The following is a 21,892-nucleotide window of genomic DNA, read 5'->3' on the forward strand; positions in this document are numbered from 1 at the left end:
GTCTCGCACTTCGCAATCCTCCCTGTTTTTCTTTTTCAAACGCTTGTACACAGATTCAGCCACTGCAGTAATCAAAGTCTTTGGGTAGCCTGCTGCTATCAATCTCCTTACTTGCTGGGTGGCACTGTCTTGCATTAGATGCGTACAACTCTTTTCCACCGCATTCGACAAGCACAAAGAGGCTATGCCACGCTTGACCAGTTTCGAGTGAGCGGATTGGTACGGTAGCAACGTCTTTTTTGTTCTTGGACTATAAGCCCAGCAAATATGACCTTGAGGGTGAAAGGTTAGAGTCAAATCTAAAAACTTGATGGAATTTTCTTGTGGTGCCTCATGGGTGAAACTAAGATGCCGAGAGCAATGCTGAAAAACTGATAAAATACTGCAAATGATATCAGGGAGACAATCACTTCGTCTGATATTTAAGAGAACCAGGAAATCGTCGACATACCTGAACACCCGGGCAACACGGTAACCGGTAATGGCGTCTGACAAAGACTTGTCGAATTTCGCTAAGTAAATACCACACAGTATCGGCGCAACACTTGACCCTATACAGATACCATTCTTCTGTAAAAACATCTTGCCATCGAATTTAACAAACGTTGCCGACAAATAAAAAAGTAACAGTTCCATAAAACTCTCAGTCGAGAGGCCGCAACTACCTTGAAAAGAAGTCTCTCCTTGGCATTCGATAGCTTCCCGCACTGCCACAAAAAGTTCTTCATGCGGAATAGAATAATACAACTCTTCGATGTCCACAGAAAATGCCGTGTTCGCTGTTAGACCTCCCGATCTCAAAGCGTCGATCACCACCCTTGAACTGTCAATGCCGAATGGGTCCTCAGTGGCAAGGGCATTCAAGGAACGTTGCAAGAACCTTCCAACAGGCTTCTGCCATGAGCCTTCTTCTGTCACTATGGTTCTCATAGGGTAGTCAGGCGTGTGCGTTTTTACAGTGAAAAATGCGGAAAGTACATCACCCTTGCTCTTCTTAACCGTCTTTTCTAACAACTCCAGGTTAAGCCTTCTTAGCAGCTCCAAGGCACTTCTTTTCACTTTTTCTGGTTTTACGCACACAGCCTTGAAGTTTTTGCTCAAAGCTTCTTTGGCTTTCCTAGTAAACGAAGTATTCGGGAGGACAACAAACCCACCTTCCTTATCGGACTGCAGAAGTCCAAGGTCATTGTCCAAGCAGAAACGTACTACAGGCCGCATGAGCTTTTCCGTGGGACCACGGGAAGGTCCTGAATGCTGGAGTTGTTCGATACCCTCTGATATGCACCTTTCCTTCTCCTCGGAAGGCGCTTTTCGTGATATCTCCCGGACAGTGGCTAGAAGCTGGTGACCACGCAAGCTCGGTGCCAAGGCGAACTTGGGTTCAGGCAATCGACGTAATAGTCTACTTGTAGGTTTCTTCAATGGTTCAGGCAATCGACGTAATAGTCTACTTGTAGGTTTCTTCATCTAGAAATGGCGATGTATGACAAAAAATCACCGCCCAAGCATTCCGTACCAAAGGTTAAGCAGCGAATCTAAACGTGCGGCCCCGGTGTTCGTCCCTGGGTTAATCCCGACAGTTCATTAAACGACGGCTTGGTAGGCTGCCGGATCCCCGGTACGCCGTTGCCGCTTGCTCTCGGCTGCACGAGCCCGTTCTTGTGCACGGGCGGCAGCATCGGGACGGCGTAGAGGAGCTCGTTCACGGTTCTGCTCACGGTGCTGCTGACGGAAAGCTGCCTGCTCCTCAGTAGCACGTATGACACGTGGCCTACCCATTTCGGAGCCGAAGAGAAACTGCTGCGCTTGCGCTTGGCTGAGACGGACTGCAACGACGTCAGTGTTGGCGTAGACGATCTCGCGCCTCTTTTTTCTTTTTTTCTTTTTGCACATGCGCATGGGATTGCGCCGGAGGAGTTTCGACGCACAGACGATAGACGGAAGGACGGATGTATTGGCTAGCCCTATAAGGTTTCGCTGTACTAACGGGCGTCAAATTGTTCGTTACATTTACGTAATTACGCGTGCGAGAACACGAAACACGGGACTTAGTCTGACCCCTCTGTGACGTTAAAGCGTGGCGTAAAATGAAGCCGCCGTCGAAGTGGCTTCTTCTTATGAGCTCACTGCCATTCGAAGTTTCACACAGGCCGATGTATCGCGCTGCGGCGAGTTTTTCTTTACTCTGCCCCACTGCATTCCAGGCAGGTTGAAGTATGAGCTGCGATTCGCGGTGCCATGTGTGCAATAAGATAAATGGTAGGAATGATTTGACGGTCGTTGTTTCGGTCCAAGTGGCCACTTGTAAACGTAGAAACACGAAACTACACTGTTTTGACGACTCCTCTCAAATGTTCAACATAAACATATCCCGTTAAGTGCATTAAAAAAGTTGCGGGGCGTTACGCGCCAAAAACGCCGTCTGATTATGAGGCACCCCATACAGACAGATTTGACCGCCTGGAGCTCTCTAAGCCCACTCGTTCGCAGTGCTTTACGGCATGAAGTTGGCGGAGGCCTGAACAGCTCGTCCAAAAACATCGTCACAAAGGCGAAGTCACAGACCTGCATTGACACGGACAGCAAGCGGGAAACCCTACATAGTTAGATAAAAAAATGGTGGGATTTTAAATGGCAAAATGGCGATCGTAACTTGTAGCGCGTCGTAGAGGGGGACTCCGGATTAATTCCGGCCACCTGGCCTTCTTCACCGTGCACATAAATGTAAGCACACGAGCGTTTCCGCATTTTGGCCTCCGTTGAAGCGTCGCTGCCGCCAGCCAGACCGAACCAGCGACCTCGAGCCCCGCTATATACGTAATGCCACAGCCACAAAACTGCTGCGGCGTGTGAGAGTGAATCTTTCTAGTAAACAACTTATATTTCCAAGGGGGGCAAACTACACTTGGCATTTTATTGACCCACTTGTGGCATGCATCGACAACCGCTGCTTTGACATGGCAAGGAGTAAAGTATTTTTCATAAAAATGTACTTTCACTCTGTCTTCCCACCACGTCCTAACACGCCGTAATGGTGAACCTGGCGAACAAAAATATCGGCGGCGTATTCAGACATGATTGGCGCAGACAATTATATTACCATTATTCCTAGTGACAGGCAGCAAATATTGCTTATTCATGATGAGTACTTGTGATGCTGAAATTGACAAGCCAGAGACAGGTTTGTGTCATATATTAAGTTGAAGGATGTTTCCAGTTCAAACACTGTTATACTAGTATTTTTTTTAAATAAATGTAAAACAGCATTACGCCTCCGCTGAAATGGAGCCTTCGAATCTGCGATATCGAGCTAAGGAGAATTTATTTTCCTCTGGTTTAGCAGCTGTATAATACATATTAAAAAAACAACACGGCACGTTTTAATGTATGCGAGGAAATGTATGCTCTGTACATCTGTACAGTATAGGACGAAATGTCCACCGCTTTCACAGCCCTAGTAGACAGCTGCGCAACTTCTGTGTCGTTGCTGGCGACGAGCAGAGGGTGATGCAGAGAGAAGTATGACGCATGCATACCTGTGAGGTATAAAGTTTCTATTTTCTCGGGCAAAGATGTGATCCAGCACACATCCAGTCCTCGCGAAGGGCACCATGTCGAGGGAGGCGCGCTCGGCGCCAAACGCCTCCCTCATGTGCGCCGAAAACCACGCCTTTTGGGGCTTCGAAAGCACAGTGCCGAACCGAAAGTTTTTGTTCCGGTTTTCGTTTCGGTTCACACAGAACAATTCAGTTGAGTTTCAACTCCGGAGCGAAAAAATAACGGTTCAAACCCGTTCAAACCGGTTCAAGTTCATCTGCATAACCGAAATGTAATTACAGGAAAACCGCAGAAACATATTTTGTGCAAAAAATGGTCGCTGCTGCTCAGCTCCACTGAAAGACTGCGGCTGTTGTTTGTCATTAAGGCCGTACGTAGTGACAAAATAATTAAGCAGATCAAACAATAATATTGGGATCTACTGGCTGACCGTTTTAAAGATTTCTGCAATGTCTAAACATTGCCCATGCCAGATAGCATATGTCTTCGATTTGAGCTGGATTATTCGAACAGGCAGGCATTCCTAGCGCAATAAATCAAAACACATATTCAAATTTTTAACAGAAAGTAGCGAATTAACTTCAGTGTAACAACTGAACTTCTTCATAATAAGATGGTGAATTTCCAAGACTTCAGAAGTGGAACGGCAGAATTGTCCCATACATTGCCTTCAAACATCACCACATTTGATGGAAGTTTCGAAGGAATGCCAAGTGTTCAAAGGGTTCTACTGCCTATTTATCCATGGCGCAGAGGACACGGCGCGTAAGGATTGTTACACATTGAAATGCAAGCCCGTGTACTCCATCACACTCACTTTGTATAATGAGTGTACGAGTATTGAGAGTAGATTAGCATAACGTCTAAGCTCTGAGACAATGCATCAATTAATTTTTACGCTTTATTCACTGTGGTCCTGCTGTTGCTCTTACTTTCTAGTTAAGGAATTATAATCAATTTGACTTTAGGAAGCAATGCAAGCTGACTGACCATCTGAATGACCATCTTAAAAAGTGCATTGCCTTCAGGAATTCCTGAAGTGAGAGTGATGGGACGTGCGACCTAAATCTAAAGAACAGATATGTGTTTAAGCTAGTAAGTCGCATGTTACATCTGTCAGGCAAAGAGTAGTTAAACTGACGGGTGTGGCGATTTGAGCGAGTCGGTACATCTTCACGTACGTAGTGGATGATCAACCAAGGCGAAAAGAGAGTGAAGCCCAGACAAAGCTCACAGCGCTTCGTGTGCCCCTCTTCTTGTTTTGTCCCCTTTGATCAATGTTCGCTAGCTATACAAGAAGTCAAAATGTGCCAGATCATGCATGTTTTAATAACAAGGCAGGCGTAATTGTCGACAATGCAAAAACAATGTCCCCCCCAAAAGAAAATCTTTAGGACAAACTAGAAATATCGCATGCATGAAAATGTATTTTTACAAAACATCAAAAAATGTAACACCTCGTTGTAATTGCGACGAAACGTTGTACGAGTTCCAGAAGGACTCTATGTTAGAAAGCAACACAGAAATGGTCGCGTCAACGGCGAGCTGCGTCATCCACGGAATTCTCGAGAGTCGCCACCTCGGCAAAGTTTCGCGCGCGCATTCAGGCTTCCGGATGGGCGTTTGCATAGCCGATTTTATGGAAGCCTATAACGTTCGAAAGAACGGCCAGTATGTCCTTGTACTGCTTGAAAAGTACGATAATATGTGTGAAAATTACTCCGCCACAGGCAGAATGGCCGTGGAGTGCTTGGCCACGCGGAACTGGAACTTCCCGTCTTTTGAAGCTCCGGTGCGGCTGGCCGCGGGAAAGCGCAGCGCGTGGAAGGCCATGACGGCGGGTCCCTCATCTCCACGCGCGCACCCAGCCACGCAAAAGCTGTAGGTGCACTTGAAGCAAGACAGGCCACCCTTGCGCCAAGCACCACCGCTGCAACTGGGGCAAGGTCTGCACAGGGCCCCTGCGATGGTCAGGCGGGGGGCGGAGTTTTCAAGAACGCGGGGCTGGCTGCTCCGTGGATGGCACACCGTACCAGCTGCGAGCTCGATCCGCCTCCTGTGAACCATCGTCTTGGCTGCGGCAGATGCGGCGAGAAGCGTCGCCGAGATTGTACCAGCAGATCCGCCACCAGAACGTCTTGGGCTGACTCGCTGGCGGTGCTTTCCGCTGGGATATAAAGATTTCGCAATAAATCGGACTGTGCATCACTGTTGCTAAAGATTAGTTTAGGGTGTATTCGTTCTCTACTATAATATTTTTCGTTCGCACAATGAATTCCTAAACACTTAAATAACACGATGGTAACAAACTTCTACAATTCTTTTTGATGCAACAGCCGCGAATGGTCGACTGACCGAAAAATCCCGCGTCTGTACCAGAGAAACATCCGCTAAATTCCCATTGGCTGTGACGTCACATCACGTGTGCGCGTCGACGGAGCAGAGCGGGTGAAAGGGCACACCTGCTGCGGCGTTGCCGCGCCATGAGTTGCGTGAGGGGAGAGGACATCGTCACGACGCGGCGTCACCCTCGCTCTCGGAAGCCGGCGTTAGCGGCGCGTTCCTGGGACGCGCCAGCTCTCGCCCGCGTTCTAACTTCGCCTCGATAATCCCTATGAAGGACTTGATATATGAAATACAGGATAAATTCGAAATAAAAAACGTTAATGGTAGTGGCTTCTGAAACTACCACCCCAGGCTCAGAAGCCGCATTTCTCACCTACTGGACTAAACGAGCGCTTCGTCTAAAGCAGGCCTGCACACTCTGCTTACTGACATCATGCTACTTGAACCGAAATTTCCATTGCCAATCCTGCCTTGACAAAACCGGTGATATATAAATCGTTGCGAATTACTCGGTAGCGCCCTTATTAGATTCTATATCAGTTCAGCAAGGTATCATGACGTCATGAATCGAAGTGCACCGGCATTGTGCAATCTAGGAGGCGTTGGCCAAGCTGGCTGGCCAAGTTGGTCACTGGCTGGCCCGCGAGGATTTCATAACTCGAAGGACACCTCAGCAGCGATCAAATGTGCATTCATGCATTCGCATTGACAACTCATAAATGCTTAGATGTCCGTGTCTGTTTTTGGATATATTATTGAAGGCCAAGCAAAGCCTTTAATCGTAAAAAACGCACTTGGCTCCAGGTAGCTATATTGCGAAAATTGTCATCACCCTAGAAGTATTGTCAACAGCAGATGTCAGCCAAACAAGATTTTCGACATTTTATTAGCGAGAAGAACCTGCCATCAGCAAATACTCCATTACAAGAAAAAGGCCCGTCCTTCCTCGGCTGCTAGTTGCTCGAAAATACTACAGACAATCCAATAACGCAGCCACAAGAACACGCCCACCTAATGGAAGCGCATTGTCATGTGTTGTTTGTTTTGTCTTTCTGCAGTACATGTAACGTACTTAAGTAAATATCAACGTGCCCATGCCTGAACAACTTTGAGGATCCTGCGCAACCAGTGTACAAAGAAAGAAAGTAAATAATGGGGTTTCACCTGCCAAAACCACTTTCTGATTATGAGGCATGCCGGGGGGGACTCCGGAAATTTCGACCACCTGGGGTTCTTTAAGATGCACCTAAATCTAAGTACACGGGTGTTTTCGCATTTCGCCCCCATCGAAATGCGGCCGCCGTGGCCGGGATTTGATCCCGCGACCTCGTGCTCAGCAGCCCAACACCATAGCCACTGAGCAACCACGGCGGGTAGTGTACAAAGAACACGCAGGTTTATACTAAAATTGCCACTGAGTGGGAGGAAGTACTCGAAATAACCCTAAGATCGCGCTCGCGCGACTGTCCCCCGCGGCCCTTGGCCTATGGTGCCACCCAGATGAGCGCGAGCTTTCACCGGAGCACTGCATGAACCCTATACTTTTCGGCTATCTGGATCAGAAACACTATCGTTTTGGTTACAGAACTTGTACGGATATTCACCCGTCCACTGACCCGGAGACAAAGGCGCCTGGCCAACCATGCCTGGACCAAAGGAACGCCGGAACGGGGCAGCACCGAGAAGGAAGGATCCCGGGACGCCTGCCGCGTTTCGGGTACAGACCAGAAAGTAGAGCCCGCGAGTAGCTGTGTGCGGACACTGTTGCTGGTCTCCGAGTGCCGCCGCATGTGAATTCTTGGTGAACTGCGTGTCGAAATCCGTGGCCAGTCATCTTTGTATCCTGGTGCGAGGTGCTGGAATTGGACTGAGGCCGTTGCATCACGATGAAACACGAGGCTTCGCAAGAGTATAGATCGGCGTTGACAGTGTCTCGGCTGCAAAGAAGGCTTTCCCAATTGCCGGGCCCTAAGGTCTCGCCGGATATTTTAGATGAAGCTCTGCGAAACAAAGAAGCCTAGTTACTGCCACAAAATGAAGTCGGATTCGCACTGTACGAGAGAGGTTGTTGTTGTTTTAGACTGTGATGCGTATGGCTCCTACCCACGATGGGGGATTGGCCAAGAAATGGGTGGATTATTCGAAATTATTATGGAGCATAAATTTTCTAATAGGCATCGAAATAGCATTGAATAGAGCAGAATTACCTGTTAAATATAATCAGGAAGGTCATATTGAATGAGTAATAATTAATTTAAATTAAAAACAAAAAGAAAGGAATTTAGCAGGGCATTCGTTTAGATCCCTTAAGGAATGTTCGGACAGCGAAGCATGCATCCCTGTGGCTGAATCGCAAAGTGGACGCTCCGAACGAAAGAATTGCAGGTTCTGTCAAGTCCAGGCCAATTCTTCGAAAAGGTATTTTCAACCATCTTTTTCTAACCGCAGTAAAGCGGCGAAAACATAGAAGAAAGTGGTGTATCGTTTTTTCCTCATTACAAAAAGTACAGAGGGGGGAGGGAACCAAACCTGACCTGTGCAATTAGAAATTCAGCGAGGGTATTCGGCAGCGTAATTTGGTGAGGCAGACCTCAAGCATCTTTTTGTCACAGGATTCGCTATGTCAGGGACATGCCAGGTGCTGGAGAAGCAGTCAAACGTGGGTTTAATAAGGCTAATCTTATTGATCGCATCCGAAAACTTGCCGCCGTGATCTCTGCTGTCACTGGTAGAATAGGAAGAACAGGGCCGGATAGTGATGCATTTGCCAGTGAATCAGCAGTTTCATTAAAAAACAAACCTTTATGCCCTGGCACCCAAATCAAATGAACACATTGCACATGGGCTGGAACTAGTAAGTGGAAGAGTTTTATCATGGGTGACTCATTAGTAGCGGTAAGGCAAGAGCATACTGAAAGGGAGTCAGTCAAAAGGGCAGCCGTTGTAATCATTGGGTCTAATTTACGTCAAGCTAGGATTACTGCTAACAACTCGGCCAGAAAAATAGGCACAAAATCAGGCAACCTTAAAGAAAAAGACCAGTCGAGCGCAGGACAAAATATTCCAATGCCAGCTTTTTCCTCGCACTGTGAGGCATCTGTTGCAATGATAACGTTTGTTTCTAGGCTGCTTAGGTGATCTTGCAACATGGCGTTTAAGATGCCGTAAGGGAGTAGTTTCGCGTTGTTTGGGAAAATGTCATCGAACCTGATCTCTAGGTAATTTGAATGCGTATTATCATGAAGTACCTCGCGAATTTGCACATTTAGTGGCTCAAGTAATGTTTGCACAAATATAATCTGTGGTCTATGAAACCTGGGTCAATGAATAGGAAAAAATAATTCTGGCTCAGAGAGGAAAATAATTTGAAGGCGGTTTAATGGGGATTCATATAGCCTCAGGAAAGTCTGAACTGTCAGAAGGTGAAATCGGCATATTATGGGTGGGCCTCCCAAAACGTATTTTGGGAGGCCTAAGCACAGACGTAGTGCCTCTCGTTCCAACAAAACTAGAGGCCGAAGCTTGTATGCTGGAACACCTAAGAATAAAATGCATCCTAATTCTAACAGTGGATGAACATACATCTTATGTACCATCAAGAGGGATTTTCTTCGCATACCTGTTCTTCGGTTGCTCAATTACTTGCCCAAAATGCCCATTGAACGAGCTCCTTTTGTCGCAATATATTCAATATGCGGCCGCCAGTTAAGATTTCTATTGTAAATAACTCCGATGTATTTTAGTGACTATACTTGTGGGATATCTTCGAGATGATAATTAAGTGATATGTATACTGGGTCTTTAACGAGAAAAACAAGGATAGCACACTTATTAGGATTCAGGTTTAAGTGTAAACTATCCAGCCAGCCTTCCACTTCCCTTAGATACGACTGCAGTATTTCGTAAAGAGAGTATATGTCACTAGCTATACGAAAAAAGGCAATGTCATCAGCATTTTCATCTTTAAGATGAAAATTTTTCTCAGGAGTAAGCCAGGTTTCTTGTAAGATTGTGACATCAGGATTAAGACGAGTTGTTAAGCAATATAAGTCTGTTGAAGCAGAAAACAGGGAACGACAGTTCCACTGTAGCACCTTTAAAGAAGCTATGGTGATGATCTAATTGATATAGTTACTTCAGCGATTACCGTCGCAATGAAATTTCTTGGGTGCCAGAATGAGAAATTGGATTACCCTTTTTGTTTTCGGTATATGGACAAGAAGCAGTTACTGGAGACCCAGTTCGCTTTTGCGGCCTGGTATCATGACCTGTTTCCATGTCGACGTGCGAGTCTGACTGACGCGAAGAAGAAGGATCGGATCCAAGACATGTTGGGTTCGATGTGGTACTTGGCACTAGGACTGAACTGGCTACCTGTTCTGCAGCACAAGCAATTGATTTGGTGATTGGTGTTGCAGCTGTTTGCAATAGCTGTGTCATCAGCGCAGTAAACACTTGGGAAAGACAGTCGGTAACACTTGTGACAATATGTTGCATTTCCTTTGTCATTGCTTTTTCTTCATCCGATTCAATGAGTTTCGACAAGTTGTCTTCCTGTAAAGTAGATTGCCTCGCAGTGACGCCAGCGTATCCAAAGGCTCTTTCCTTGACGACTGCAATAGCTTCTCGCCGCGAACATCGTCGCCTGTCAATTACCTCGAGGACCTGTATTTCGTTGGCTCTAGCCGAGCAGTTTGAATAGTCAGCCGCATGGTTCCCTCCACATGGGCAGCTAGTTTCGGCTTCAGCTGTGCACTCATTGGGAGAATGATCGTCACCACAGGCGCGACAGCGTCCATTTGATTTGCAGCCTCCTGCACAATGGCCAAAACGCCAACAGTTCCGACACTGAAGCGGATGGGAAGCGAGAGGTTCCACTCTAAAAATAAGTGGCCACAATTTCAGTTCAGAAGGGCAGGACATGCCAGCAAACGTAGCAATGACTGATTCTATGGCAATTTTTTCTTCGTTTACCAGTCGGTTACACCGGTATACAGCTATGACGCCAGCATCAGAAAGTTTCTCCAGAGTCTCAATTGGGCTCAATGGAGAGTTTACGCCCCGGACAACGCCTTTAGTGCACGCTAGATGAGGAGGAATGAACGCACTCAAGGGGACAGATGCGAAAGTCTTACACTTTAGGAGGTCTGCGACAGAGGTCGAATCTGATGACCTACAGACTATCCCACCTCCTCCAAATTGTCGGACATCGCTTATCATCTGGAAGTGACGCGTCATGGCCTGGAGCTCGGCCTGAACAGCTTGTGGGTTCTTCAGCCGGATGAATCCACCGCTCGAGGGCACCAGCGCGACAGGGATGCTGCTAACACGGCTGCGGAAGAAAGATTGCAAAGGCAAATCATCAGGTGAAAGGGAGGCTGACCAAGGGCTGGGTCCTTGCTCAGGAGAGTTTTTAGACATCAGCGTTGTTTCAATCACGGATAAGTCCTACAAAAATAAGAAAAGTAAGATAACTAGGTCACGTCCACCCAAAACTCAGCCAAACCACAAAGTAAGTCTCAGCTTGGGCACACCGGGACGGAGATCGAACCAGGCAACCGGCCACCACCACCAGGGAACCAGAGGTGGCTCTGTATTCTTCATTTTATTCGGTCCACGCGCATCGAACACATTCGAGTAAATATCTTGAGTAGTTACCTCTTCAAGGGCTTATGCTTGTTACTGTTATTATTACTAATATTGCTATTACTTGAATTACCGATGGGAAAACAACATACATTGCACACAGAAGGAAATATTGATGGAGCAGGCTGGCAACCGCCATCTAGAGGTGCAAAACGCCTGCCTTCTCTTTAGTAATGAGGAAACAGAAAAAACAAGATTAAGACGGGAAGAAGAGAAGTTGAGGAGGAATTTATAGCTGTTTCAGGGAAATCATCATACGTTTTTCATACGTCAGTGTTTATTCATTTCTTCCAGGTAAGTTTTGCTAATCTATGCACTAACTGCTATTCCCGTATACCATACGAATATTCGCCAAACCGCTGTAGTAAGCATGTGCCATCATGGAAGGAAAATTAAATTAAATGAAAAAAAGAGAAAGATGAGACGCCACCTGGACCAAACTAAAACAACAACAAAATATAGAGTGACCTAGCACGAACAGGATAGTCAGGCAGAACTACCTAAATAAGTCAAGCAGGTGACTACTGTGGACAAAGCCGGTTGCCTTCTGCGAGTTTCGTGGACGGCCTCGTGGTTCGTGCAGCTCACGTCACTGTGGCTCTGTGTCGTCACTTTTCGTTGCTGTCGCTAGGTTGCTTCTGCTGTCATAGCCGAGCCGTTCGCCACAGCGAATCTTACGTTCCCTTCTGGCAGTAGGCGTTGTTGCCCCGCCTCGTTGCTGACGCCGAAGACGAAACGGTCTCTTATCATCTCGTCCAAGGGAAGAGTCTCGCCTCCAGAACCGCAGTTTTCAGCCAATTTTCTCAGCGCTGTCATGTAGTCTCTGACGCTTTCACCTTGGGCTTGGTTACGCTTGTAAAATAAATAAAAAACACCCAGAACCGACGGCTTCGGATGCACGTGTTCGCGGACCGACTTCTTGATGCTATCGTAGGTTGCAGCTCTCGACCTTTCGGGTTTGACCATCGTCACGATGAGACTGTACGTTTCTTCGGCGCAGGAGCTGAGCAAAACCACCCGCTTTCTTCGTCCTTTGAGAGCTTGTTGGCTTTGCAGAACATTTCCAGTCGCTCTGCGTACTTGTCCCATCACGCGCCTGTACCCGAGACGTACGCCTCGAAGCCGCTGACTGGCAATGCCCCGCACGCATTGGACAGGCCTGCGCCGGCCCGCTGCCTACCTCGTCGCCAACTTGTGACTCGGGGCCACATGATCAGCAACTGATTGACAACCGTTATTCAGCATGCGATTATATGAACGCGCGCCCAAGCTCGCAATGCTTTAACCCATGCAAGAACAAGAAGAAAAGGACGTAAAATAGGACGACATCAATGTAGTCCTTCATTACGGTAAGCGCGTCCTGTTTTAGTGCACTGCCTTCGGTTGTTTCATGCTACGTTAACCACGAAGGCAACAAACAAGCAGGACCCTCGTATAAAAAGTTAAAGATGACGAAAACCGACAGGGCAGGAGAACCCGAGCATTAATAACTGTGGCGGTTAACGCATGGAAAAATACAACCATTATTGACGAAAAACAAAGTGCAAAGTATTTCGCTTACCAGAAAAAAATGTTGTTCGAACGGTGTGACATACGCACATACATCGTGAACAACGAAGGCGGCGAACGCAGATCCCGCCATTGTGGTAGAATGACGTCGGCGAAAACGCACAATACAGCCGATGTCACGAAGGAATGATGCAATACACACCGCAAGCAGCACCAGCGCAGCTAAACGATGCGAGTTAATATTCAAGAAACGTACAAATCAGCTGAGAACCTCATACAACTAGCATAACGCACTCAACCGAACAAGCCACCAAGGCAGTTCGTGCGCCAGCGGCCGTTTCAACGCTATAACGTTAACGAGACCGTGTCACAGAACATTCGGCGTCCCGCGTCGGACGTCTGACGTCACAACGGTACAGACATTTTCGATCCACGCATACCCAGGCCTTCCATGTGACGCAAAGAATTGACTGAACCATTTAAATTTCTCTAGTTAAAATATGAAGTAAAATCGTGAACTACGAGTCACACACAACCTACAGACGCGATAGCTCTCGTATTTTAATTTGAATATAGGGGAAAAGGTAATTCTGCTAAGCGAAAACTCTCACAAAGCCCTTTTTCAGAGTTCCCTACTACGCATTGAGCACTTTCAGGTCGTACTGGCCTCCACCCCATCGCGGCCCATGGAAGAGGCCGCGTTTCTATAGCAGAAAGCCCGCCTTCGTGCGAAGAGTTCGCTGCAAGCGTTTCACGGTGAATATTACGTTTACATACGCTACAGTTGCCGGGAAGCATAAGAAGTAGTCAGGGATCTTTGAATGTTATCGCGTTCCCCTCATAAAGGCGAAGCTTAAGCGTCCTCCGAATCTTTCTTTTTTTCCAACTTCCTGCCTCCCAGAGTTCCCAGCGTGGACGGAGATGGCTAACAGGTAGAGAACCTATCTGCATAACTTCCACAGGGCTGTGATCACTGCTGAAGATCGCTGCAATCACTCGGACACCGGCGTTTCTCTCCTAACCGTGGCAGATATATTTTTATTCATCATTCATTCCTGATGTCAGCCCCTGCTGCGCGGGCATGGAAGAATGGTTGCGAGGCGTCGTGTGCGCGTCCTGGCTTGAAAACAATAACATACTCTTGATTGTTGAAGTTCCAGTGTGAAATGATTCAACATTGAAGCCAGCTTATTGTACTGCTTCTTAGGAGATCGTTTTGTCCCTGGCATGTTGTATTCGTAAATGCCGACACTCAGCGCGCCTCTAACGTGCCGCTTGGAATTTCGGGCACTTTTAGACAACATCTAAAAAATGTTTTGAGTTGGTCGTTCTGAATGCGTTTAACAAAACAGACTCTGGTAACACCAGTAGTTTGTTGTTTCGTCAGATAGAATATGTACTATCGTATATGAGGAACTTGTGCTATGTTTAGAAGAGATTATATTTTCAGTCTTATCGTAGACCAAGACGTCTATAGCCGTTTGTAGCCGTTTCAAGACGTTTTAGGAGCTTCTGTCTTTCATGGGACGTATGCCTCGAACTCACTTCTTCTTCCTGAATCAAAGTAAACAGTGTGTATGCAACCACTCAAATGTATATCGTCTTTGCACTGCTAGTCTGGGTCATATTAAGAAGTCCCCATTTTCACTTGCATTGGTGGCGTCGACATTTCTCCCTCGCACTTGCCAAACTCTATTGTAATAAGACCTTTTATTAAGACAATTAGTAAATCAAATTATTTATCCTAGTGCACTTTGCTCAATTTGTGTTATTGACTAAAATTTCGCGGCTTTCTTAAGTAGTTCCTATCTTCTACAGAAAAGGGCTACTAAAGCTAATGAACTTGGTACCAGCACATTATCCACGCTAAGGGCATCACGAATCCCGCTTCGTGTCTTACACTGCTGCAACAGTGGAAGACGGACACAGTGACGCATAGCTCCATACTAGGACACACTTTGAGGTCACACTTGGAGTTGACGACCAGGCCACAATAATCTACATTGTCTGAAGCACCTTCGTTATAATTAAATACGCTAGTTTGAGAGATAGGCTGCCTTACAGAATCAAAATTCGCCAGCATGTCACGCTCCTGCCACATGTGAAGGCGAAAGCCTGCTGCACACGAGGTAATGCGCCGTCTCGCATCGTCGCGTTGCTCCTTTCGCGGTTCAGCTCCTTCGGCTCGTCTTCGACGCTTAGCTGCGGCTTCGCGCGCTCGTATAGCGGAGTCAGACTCGCGCCAACGACGTCTCTCTTCGACTTTATGTTGCATGCTTTCAGCAGGTGATTGGAATGTACGCTGTGCTGTGTTGTATGGGCGATTTCAATGAATCTATGCGCTGTTCTTTTAACTTTGCTTCGGGTTTGTAGCCTGCACCTTACGTATAAACATTGCTTACACCGGTTTGAGCCGTTTAGACCGCTTCTGCGTTGCCCCGCTCTGGAAAAGCAAATCCTGGCTGTCCGGCGTGCCCGCGACCGGGCCGGTGGGCTAGACCTGCCGGTCCCGACGTGGGACTAGCCGGGTGCGCGAGGAGTTCGCGTCCTCGCCGGACCTACAAAAAATGTTTCTTCACTCACTCACTCAGGGTCACGTGCTTTTTTTTTCTAGCATTCGACTAGACGCCGCGTTTCTGTACTTTGTGTCTGTGATTCCGTCGAATGTATACACTGTGCACTTTCCTGAGTGATTGTAGTGCCCGCATTAAGAGGGGGATGAACCAGTGCATTTTTTTGCTTGTTTGATGTGATGATGATGTTGATGATGATGATGATGTTGATTATGATAATGATGATGATAGCTTTTCTACTATTTGGGTATTGAGCTACTTAAGGCGTCTACCATTTGACCGGACGACGCGTTTATTTAAGGCCAATGGGGTATTGAGTTACCTAAGGCGTTCACTGGAGAAAACGAAGTCAAGCCACGGGGACACCTGCAGAATTGCTATGGCGACTCGCAGACTCCAGGCATCGATCGCCTGCAGCGTGACTGTGTCGCACTCGCAATAAATGGTGCAGCAACAAACCGAGCTCCAACTTCTCAATGGCAATCAGTGCACGGCGGTACTGCAGTCGATCTTTACCGCCAACTAACACTACGATAACAACCAAGTTGTTCCATATGTGGCATTCAAACCGCACTGCGTATGAAGCGCGCTTTGTATATACATACAGACATACATACATATATACATACATACATACATATACATATATATATATATATATATATATATATATATATATATATATATATATATATATATATATATATATATATATATAGATAGATAGATAGATAGATAACGAAACGATAAATTAATGGAAATTAAAGTGGATGAAAGTGGATGTTTCTTCATGCGCTTTTTGCCATTACTTTATCGTTTCTTTATTTAATTTATTAAGCACAAGTAATTTCCCCTGTGTTGTCCTTGCTGGCAGTGTTTGTTGGCTTCTTATGATATTACTAATACAAATCGGGCGCCTCGGTTAACCCCCTGTGTTCTCTTGTGTATATATATATATATATATATATATATATATATATATATATATATATATATATATATATATATGCACATAACGCCTAGGGTCTGCGGCAATGAATATAATTATTAAGACCAGAGCCAGAAGTGGTTCGTTGGAATGGCTCATACCCGAAAAAAGCGGCGTCTAGTGGAGTGGTTCAAATATATAAGCATCAAGTCGAGTGGTAAAAAAGAAGTTGACGAGTGCTACAAAAATATCATCATCAGGAACCGCTCATACCAGAAAAAGAAATTATCTGCCGTGGCTCATACCACCGTAAGCAAGCAAAGATGCAATAGCTGTATATGAATGAAGACACGAAAGAAAAAGAATAAAGGAAAGAGAGAAAGGAAACATTAACATCAGGAATGGTCGTACCCCCAAGCAAAGATGCAATGGCTGAGTATGAAAGAAACGAAAAAAGGGAAGAACGAAAAAAGGAAAGAAATAAAGAACGAAGGAAAGAAAGAACCAAAGAACAAAGAAGGAGAGAACAAACCAAGCAAGCAAGCAAGAACGAACGAACGAAAGAAAGAAAGAAAGGAAGAAAGAAGGAAAGAAATGACAAAGAAGGAGTGTACAAACCAAGCAAGCAAGAAAGAAAGAAAGAATGAAAGAACGAAAGTAAGATGAAAAGGAAGAAAGAAAGAACCGTTTTAAAGAGCATTAGGAGCTCGCATATCTTATTGAGAAGGTAGAAATACAGCGCCATCAGTTTACTTCCCACTGCACCTCATGTCTTCAAGAAGTGTGACCCCTGTGATTGGATAACTTAACGCATTAGCAAGTGTGCAGCAGGCTTTCGCCTTAACATTTCGAGGAGTCCAATATGCTGCCGATTCTTTCGTTTTTGCTTCATCAGCATTTTGTCTGCCCTGCGGCTGCTTGCTTAGTTTTCAATTGGGAACTCTAATGAGTCTCACATCAGAAGTGATCATCTGACCAACCTATTCAAAAGTGCGCTTCCTGCGTTTGTGCCTGAATTGAGAGTGATGAGGCATCCTAACACAAAACTAAAGAGCACACATACCTATAAGCTAGTAGGTCACATGGCATACCTGCCAGGCAAAGAGCAATTTACCTCACTAGTGAGCGATTTGAGCGAGGTTAAAAAAAAATATATGGGGTTTTACGCGCCAAAACCACTTTCTGATTATGAAGCACGCCGTAGTGGAGGACTCCGGAAATTTTGACCACCTGGGTTTCTTTAACGTGCACCTAAATCTAAGTACACGGGCGTTTTCGCCCCAATCGAAATGCGGCCGCCGTGGACGGGATTCGATCCCGGCCACGGCGGGTGGCCGGGATCGAATCCATAGTCGATCGAACACCATAGCCACTGAGCAACCACGGCGGGTGGTTTGGGCGAGGTGGTACACCTTGACTTCACGTATTTTGTGGAGGATAAACAACGACGAAAGCAGAGAGCGACGAGAGACAAAGCTCACGGCTCTACGAACTGTGAGACCCTTCTTCTGCTTTTATTGGTTTTGGTCACTATGCGCTAGGTATATGCGACGTCAAAATATGCCAGCTCCTGCTTCTTATAACACAAGGTGTATGTTTATATTCCTAGAATGCAACAGTGGTGTCCTGTAAACAGAAGATATTCAGCCCAAACTAAAGATATCGCATACGTGAAAATGTATTTTTACATAACAGGACAAAATGCACGATCTCGCGGTAATTAGTGAAAAACGATATATTAGTTCCCGAAGGAGTGTACGGAAAAAGACAATGCAGAAATGTCCGCGTCAACGGAGAGCTGCGTCATCCGCCGAATTCTCTAGTGGCACGCCGTCGACAAGATTTCGCCGGTGAAGCCATGCTTCCAGGTCAGCGATCGCAGAGACGATTTTATGGAAGCCTATATAACCTCCACAACAGCAGCCAGGACGTCCTTGTACTGCTTGAAAAAATGCGAGAATTTTTGCGAAAATTACTCCGCCCCAGTCGGTGTAGTGGCGCAGTGCTCGGCGTGGCGGAACTGGAACTCCCCGCACGTGTGTTGAAGCTCCCGTGGTGCTCGCCGTGGGACGGGGCAGCGCGTCGATGGCCAAGACGGCGGGCCCCTCGACTCCACGCGCGGAGGCAGCCAGGCGCAAGCTGTGGGTGCACTTGAGGCCAGACACGTCGTCCTTTCGCCAAGCACCACCGTTGGAACACTGGCCAGGACTGCGCACACGCCGGGCGATGGTCAGGCGGTGGGCGGAGGCCTCGACAACACGGGGCTGGTGTAGAGATCGCCTGGGATGAGGCGTTGTGCCAGCTGCGATCTCGTTCCTCCTCAGGTGAGCTATCGTCTTGGTTACTAAAGCGGGAACGAAAAGCGACGCCGTCGGTGCTCCAGCCGGTCCGCGACCATTATGACACGGGCCGTCAGCTCGGTGGTCCATTCCGCTGAAATATTTAGATTTTACAATACATCAGGATGTTAACATCAACGTTGCTTAGGAATAATTCGAAGTTTATTTCTTGTGCTGTATAATATTTTACCGGCAGCTGTGTATCAGTCGCTGTAACGTTGCACTTCTGAGTTCAAGGTGGCAGATTTGATACCGGATGCAATGGCCGCTAAGGGCGAAATGCGAAATGCGCGAAATCCTAGCTGGTCTGGGGTGTAGGGTATTCCACTCCACCACGCCTAATAATCAGATCATGTTTCTAATCATGTTAATAATCGCATCATGTTGTTTACCAAAATAGTTTCTTTAATGTATTTCGATATTAAATGCCTAAATTACACAAAAGCAACAAGAAATGAAATCGTCACTATTTTTCGAAAATATTTTGTTACAGCCGAGTCTCCTTCGTTATAAAATTCAGAACCGTTACACTCTGTAAAGGTGGTTCACCAGCGCACCTGTGTATCACTGTAAAGGAAATAAAATAAAATAAAACAACATAACTATATAACATAGGTATGCGCGTTGTTAGGTTTATTTGCATTTACGTTTAATTCTTGACCGCAGTCATTATGGCTTTATGGTCGCCATGGCAGACATTCATGGGCTCTGGACGACAGTGGAGATGTTCTTAGCGAATGTTAGGTCTATGCACGACTGGTGGGGAGTAGTGGAGACATTGGTCTTGGGGTACCGTTGAAGGCCTAACCGTTCCAAGAGAAACGCCAGGAACCAGTTTCCGTCGGGGCGTGACACATCGACGGGTAAATCATCCACAATGACGGCGCTATTGGGCTCCACCCGGAGGATCGACACAAACGTGTCGATTAAAAAGTCTTCAAGGTCCGCCGTTGACGTTGCGGGAGGAACGTATACGGTGGCGACAACGATTCCGTCCCCAGTCAGTACGGAGCGCGAGTCGGCACATCTCACGGAAAGGATCAGGCCCGTCATCGGTAAGACATAGGGTGCAATGGCCGTGCTGTCATTGCGTGCGTAGATCGCAATGCAGCAAACCACCATCCATCACCCGTTTTGACATGCCTGGACTCAAACGAAGCTGGGACACATACGCTGACAGAATTTGCCTTACGCTTAAGCTATTCTAGCTCTGTAGACGCCGCCAACATTTTTGGCCTACGCCTTACAAGTGAAAAGCCGCCGCTTGCTGGTCTGCTGCTTAAAAGCATCATAGAGAGTCCGATAAGGCTAACACACGCACACGCACACGCACACACACACACACACACGCACACGCACACGCACACACACACACACACACACACACACACACACACACACACACACACACACACACACACACACACACACACACACACACAAGACACGCCAATGTTACAGGTAGATTGCGGAGTGTGCTCTTTTGGAGTTTGTCTTTTCGCTGTGACTGAAATACAGATATATTACTCTCAACTTGCCGAGAAAAAGTTTGAGGAGTCTACGCACCCAGTGTACAAATCCCACGCAGGTTTCTCTTACAGCTACCACTAAGTCTGAACAAGTATTCGAAATGTCCCTAAAATCCGCATCGTGACAGTTTCTGCGGGCCTCGATGTGCGGTGCCACCAAGAAGAGCGCCACTTCTCGACAGAGCACTGCATCTGCAGGCTACCTTTTCAACGTTCTCTCCCAGAAAGACTTTCCTTTCCCTTATCAGAACACGTACGAATACTCACCTGTCGGCCGTTCCGTCGACGAAGGCGCGTGGGCAACTCTCCCCGGACCAAAGGAACGCCGACACGTGACAGCCGCCAATGCGAAAAATGCCGCGATGCCTGCCGTGTATCGTGCGCCCACAAGGAGGTTGAGACCGAGCGTAGCCCTGTGCGGACGCTGTTGCCGATCGCTGAGCGAGGCCGCACCTGTCGTGTTGCTGAGCTGCGTGGCGAAGTACGCGGCCAGTCGTCGTTGCATCCTTGTGCAGAGCCGGGGCGTCAGATTGAGAACGCAGCTCCATGATCGACACGAGGCGTCGCTACAGCACAGCTCGGCGCTGGCAATAACTCGGCGGTCAAGCGGGCCTTGCAGGTGGGCCCGGCCTACAACCTAGGCGTATTTTTTAACATTAAGCACTGCGGAACCAAGAAACTAGTTGCTGGCAGACGGCAGCAGTGCATGTGCAAAATAGCGGAGGGCGCGCAGTGCACGAGACAGCTGCCTGCTGCGTTCTTCATTTTCTTCTACTCAACCGCGTCAATCACATTCGAGGAAATTCGAGAACACTCGGTGTAAGAAGCACAGCTTCGCCGTTCGAACATCTTCACGGACTGGAAGGGGCTACGATTTTGTCGACACTCTAAATGTCTCCACGCTTAGCAAATATGAGGGTCTGCGATTTTTCGCACGCTTGTTATGACCGTGCTGTGCTTTGACGCTGAAAAAAATCACGCTTCCTAAGCATGACTAGTGGAATGCGTATCGCTTGCGAAGCGGGAGTCAAAGCTACTTTTTGCAGGCTTGTTTCAGGCGTGGTGCGCTTTCACGCTAACCGCTCACGCTTCCCATCCGTGACTGGCGACCTTCCTAACGCTGAGTGAAGGTGAAAGAGAGCAGATTTTACTTGATGCGGCATTCTCCTGCTCTGTAAGATGCGTTTCTGGTCGTCCGAAACCATTCAAAATGAAAGCTGAAAGGAGATAATATTTGCTGCACCGTATTTATGGGCTTGGCGGCTGCTTGGAGGGCGTACTAATGCCCGCCCGTAAATAGGTAATTGTAAAAGTGAACTTTCAATTTTCATCTTGTACATGTGTAAACTATAGAAAACTGCACTGCGACCGAGTAACGTCAGCTTGCCATGTTTACTATAAATAGGGAATACGATTTATAGTTGTGCTAGTGAGCAAAAGATAAAGAAAAGCTTCATTAATTCA

The 21,892-nt window shown here is 46.9% G+C and overlaps 1 protein-coding gene across 3 annotated transcripts; it reads right to left on the reverse strand.

Annotated features, from left to right (window-relative positions):
- Positions 1–4,965: 4,965 nt before the first annotated feature.
- LOC139052119 (uncharacterized) lies at positions 4,966–21,113 on the reverse strand. Of its 3 annotated transcripts, none has more exons than XM_070529216.1 (3): positions 20,696–21,113; positions 7,521–7,904; positions 4,966–5,725 (listed from the first exon to the last, which is right to left on the reverse strand). In XM_070529216.1, the coding sequence occupies exons 1-3, from the start codon at positions 20,974–20,976 to the stop codon at positions 5,275–5,277; spliced, it is 1,116 nt and encodes a 371-aa protein (XP_070385317.1). In that variant the 5' UTR covers positions 20,977–21,113; the 3' UTR covers positions 4,966–5,274. The 3 variants fall into 3 exon arrangements, with proteins under 3 accessions (XP_070385317.1, XP_070385316.1, XP_070385318.1); XM_070529215.1 differs by having other exon boundaries at positions 7,509–7,904; XM_070529217.1 differs by lacking the exons at positions 4,966–5,725; positions 7,521–7,904 and adding an exon at positions 18,221–18,993.
- Positions 21,114–21,892: the final 779 nt, after the last annotated feature.

Source organism: Dermacentor albipictus, unplaced genomic scaffold (assembly GCF_038994185.2).
Source record: "Dermacentor albipictus isolate Rhodes 1998 colony unplaced genomic scaffold, USDA_Dalb.pri_finalv2 scaffold_19, whole genome shotgun sequence".
In the NCBI taxonomy this organism is placed as follows: Eukaryota; Metazoa; Arthropoda; class Arachnida; order Ixodida; family Ixodidae; genus Dermacentor; species Dermacentor albipictus.

What these genes read in the sequence shown, in the direction of transcription:
- LOC139052119 (XM_070529215.1), bottom strand. Translation starts at nt 20,976, where the DNA reads ATGGAGCTGCGTTCTCAATCTGACGCCCCGGCTCTGCACAAGGATGCA. An exon ending in GTCGACGGAACGGCCGACAG is followed by an intron (nt 7,905 to 20,695) that starts GTGAGTATTCGT and finishes TTTGTTTCGCAG; the next exon opens with AGCTTCATCTAAAATATCCG. An exon ending in GTCTCCGGGTCAGTGGACGG is followed by an intron (nt 5,726 to 7,508) that starts GTGAATATCCGT and finishes TTTATATCCCAG; the next exon opens with CGGAAAGCACCGCCAGCGAG.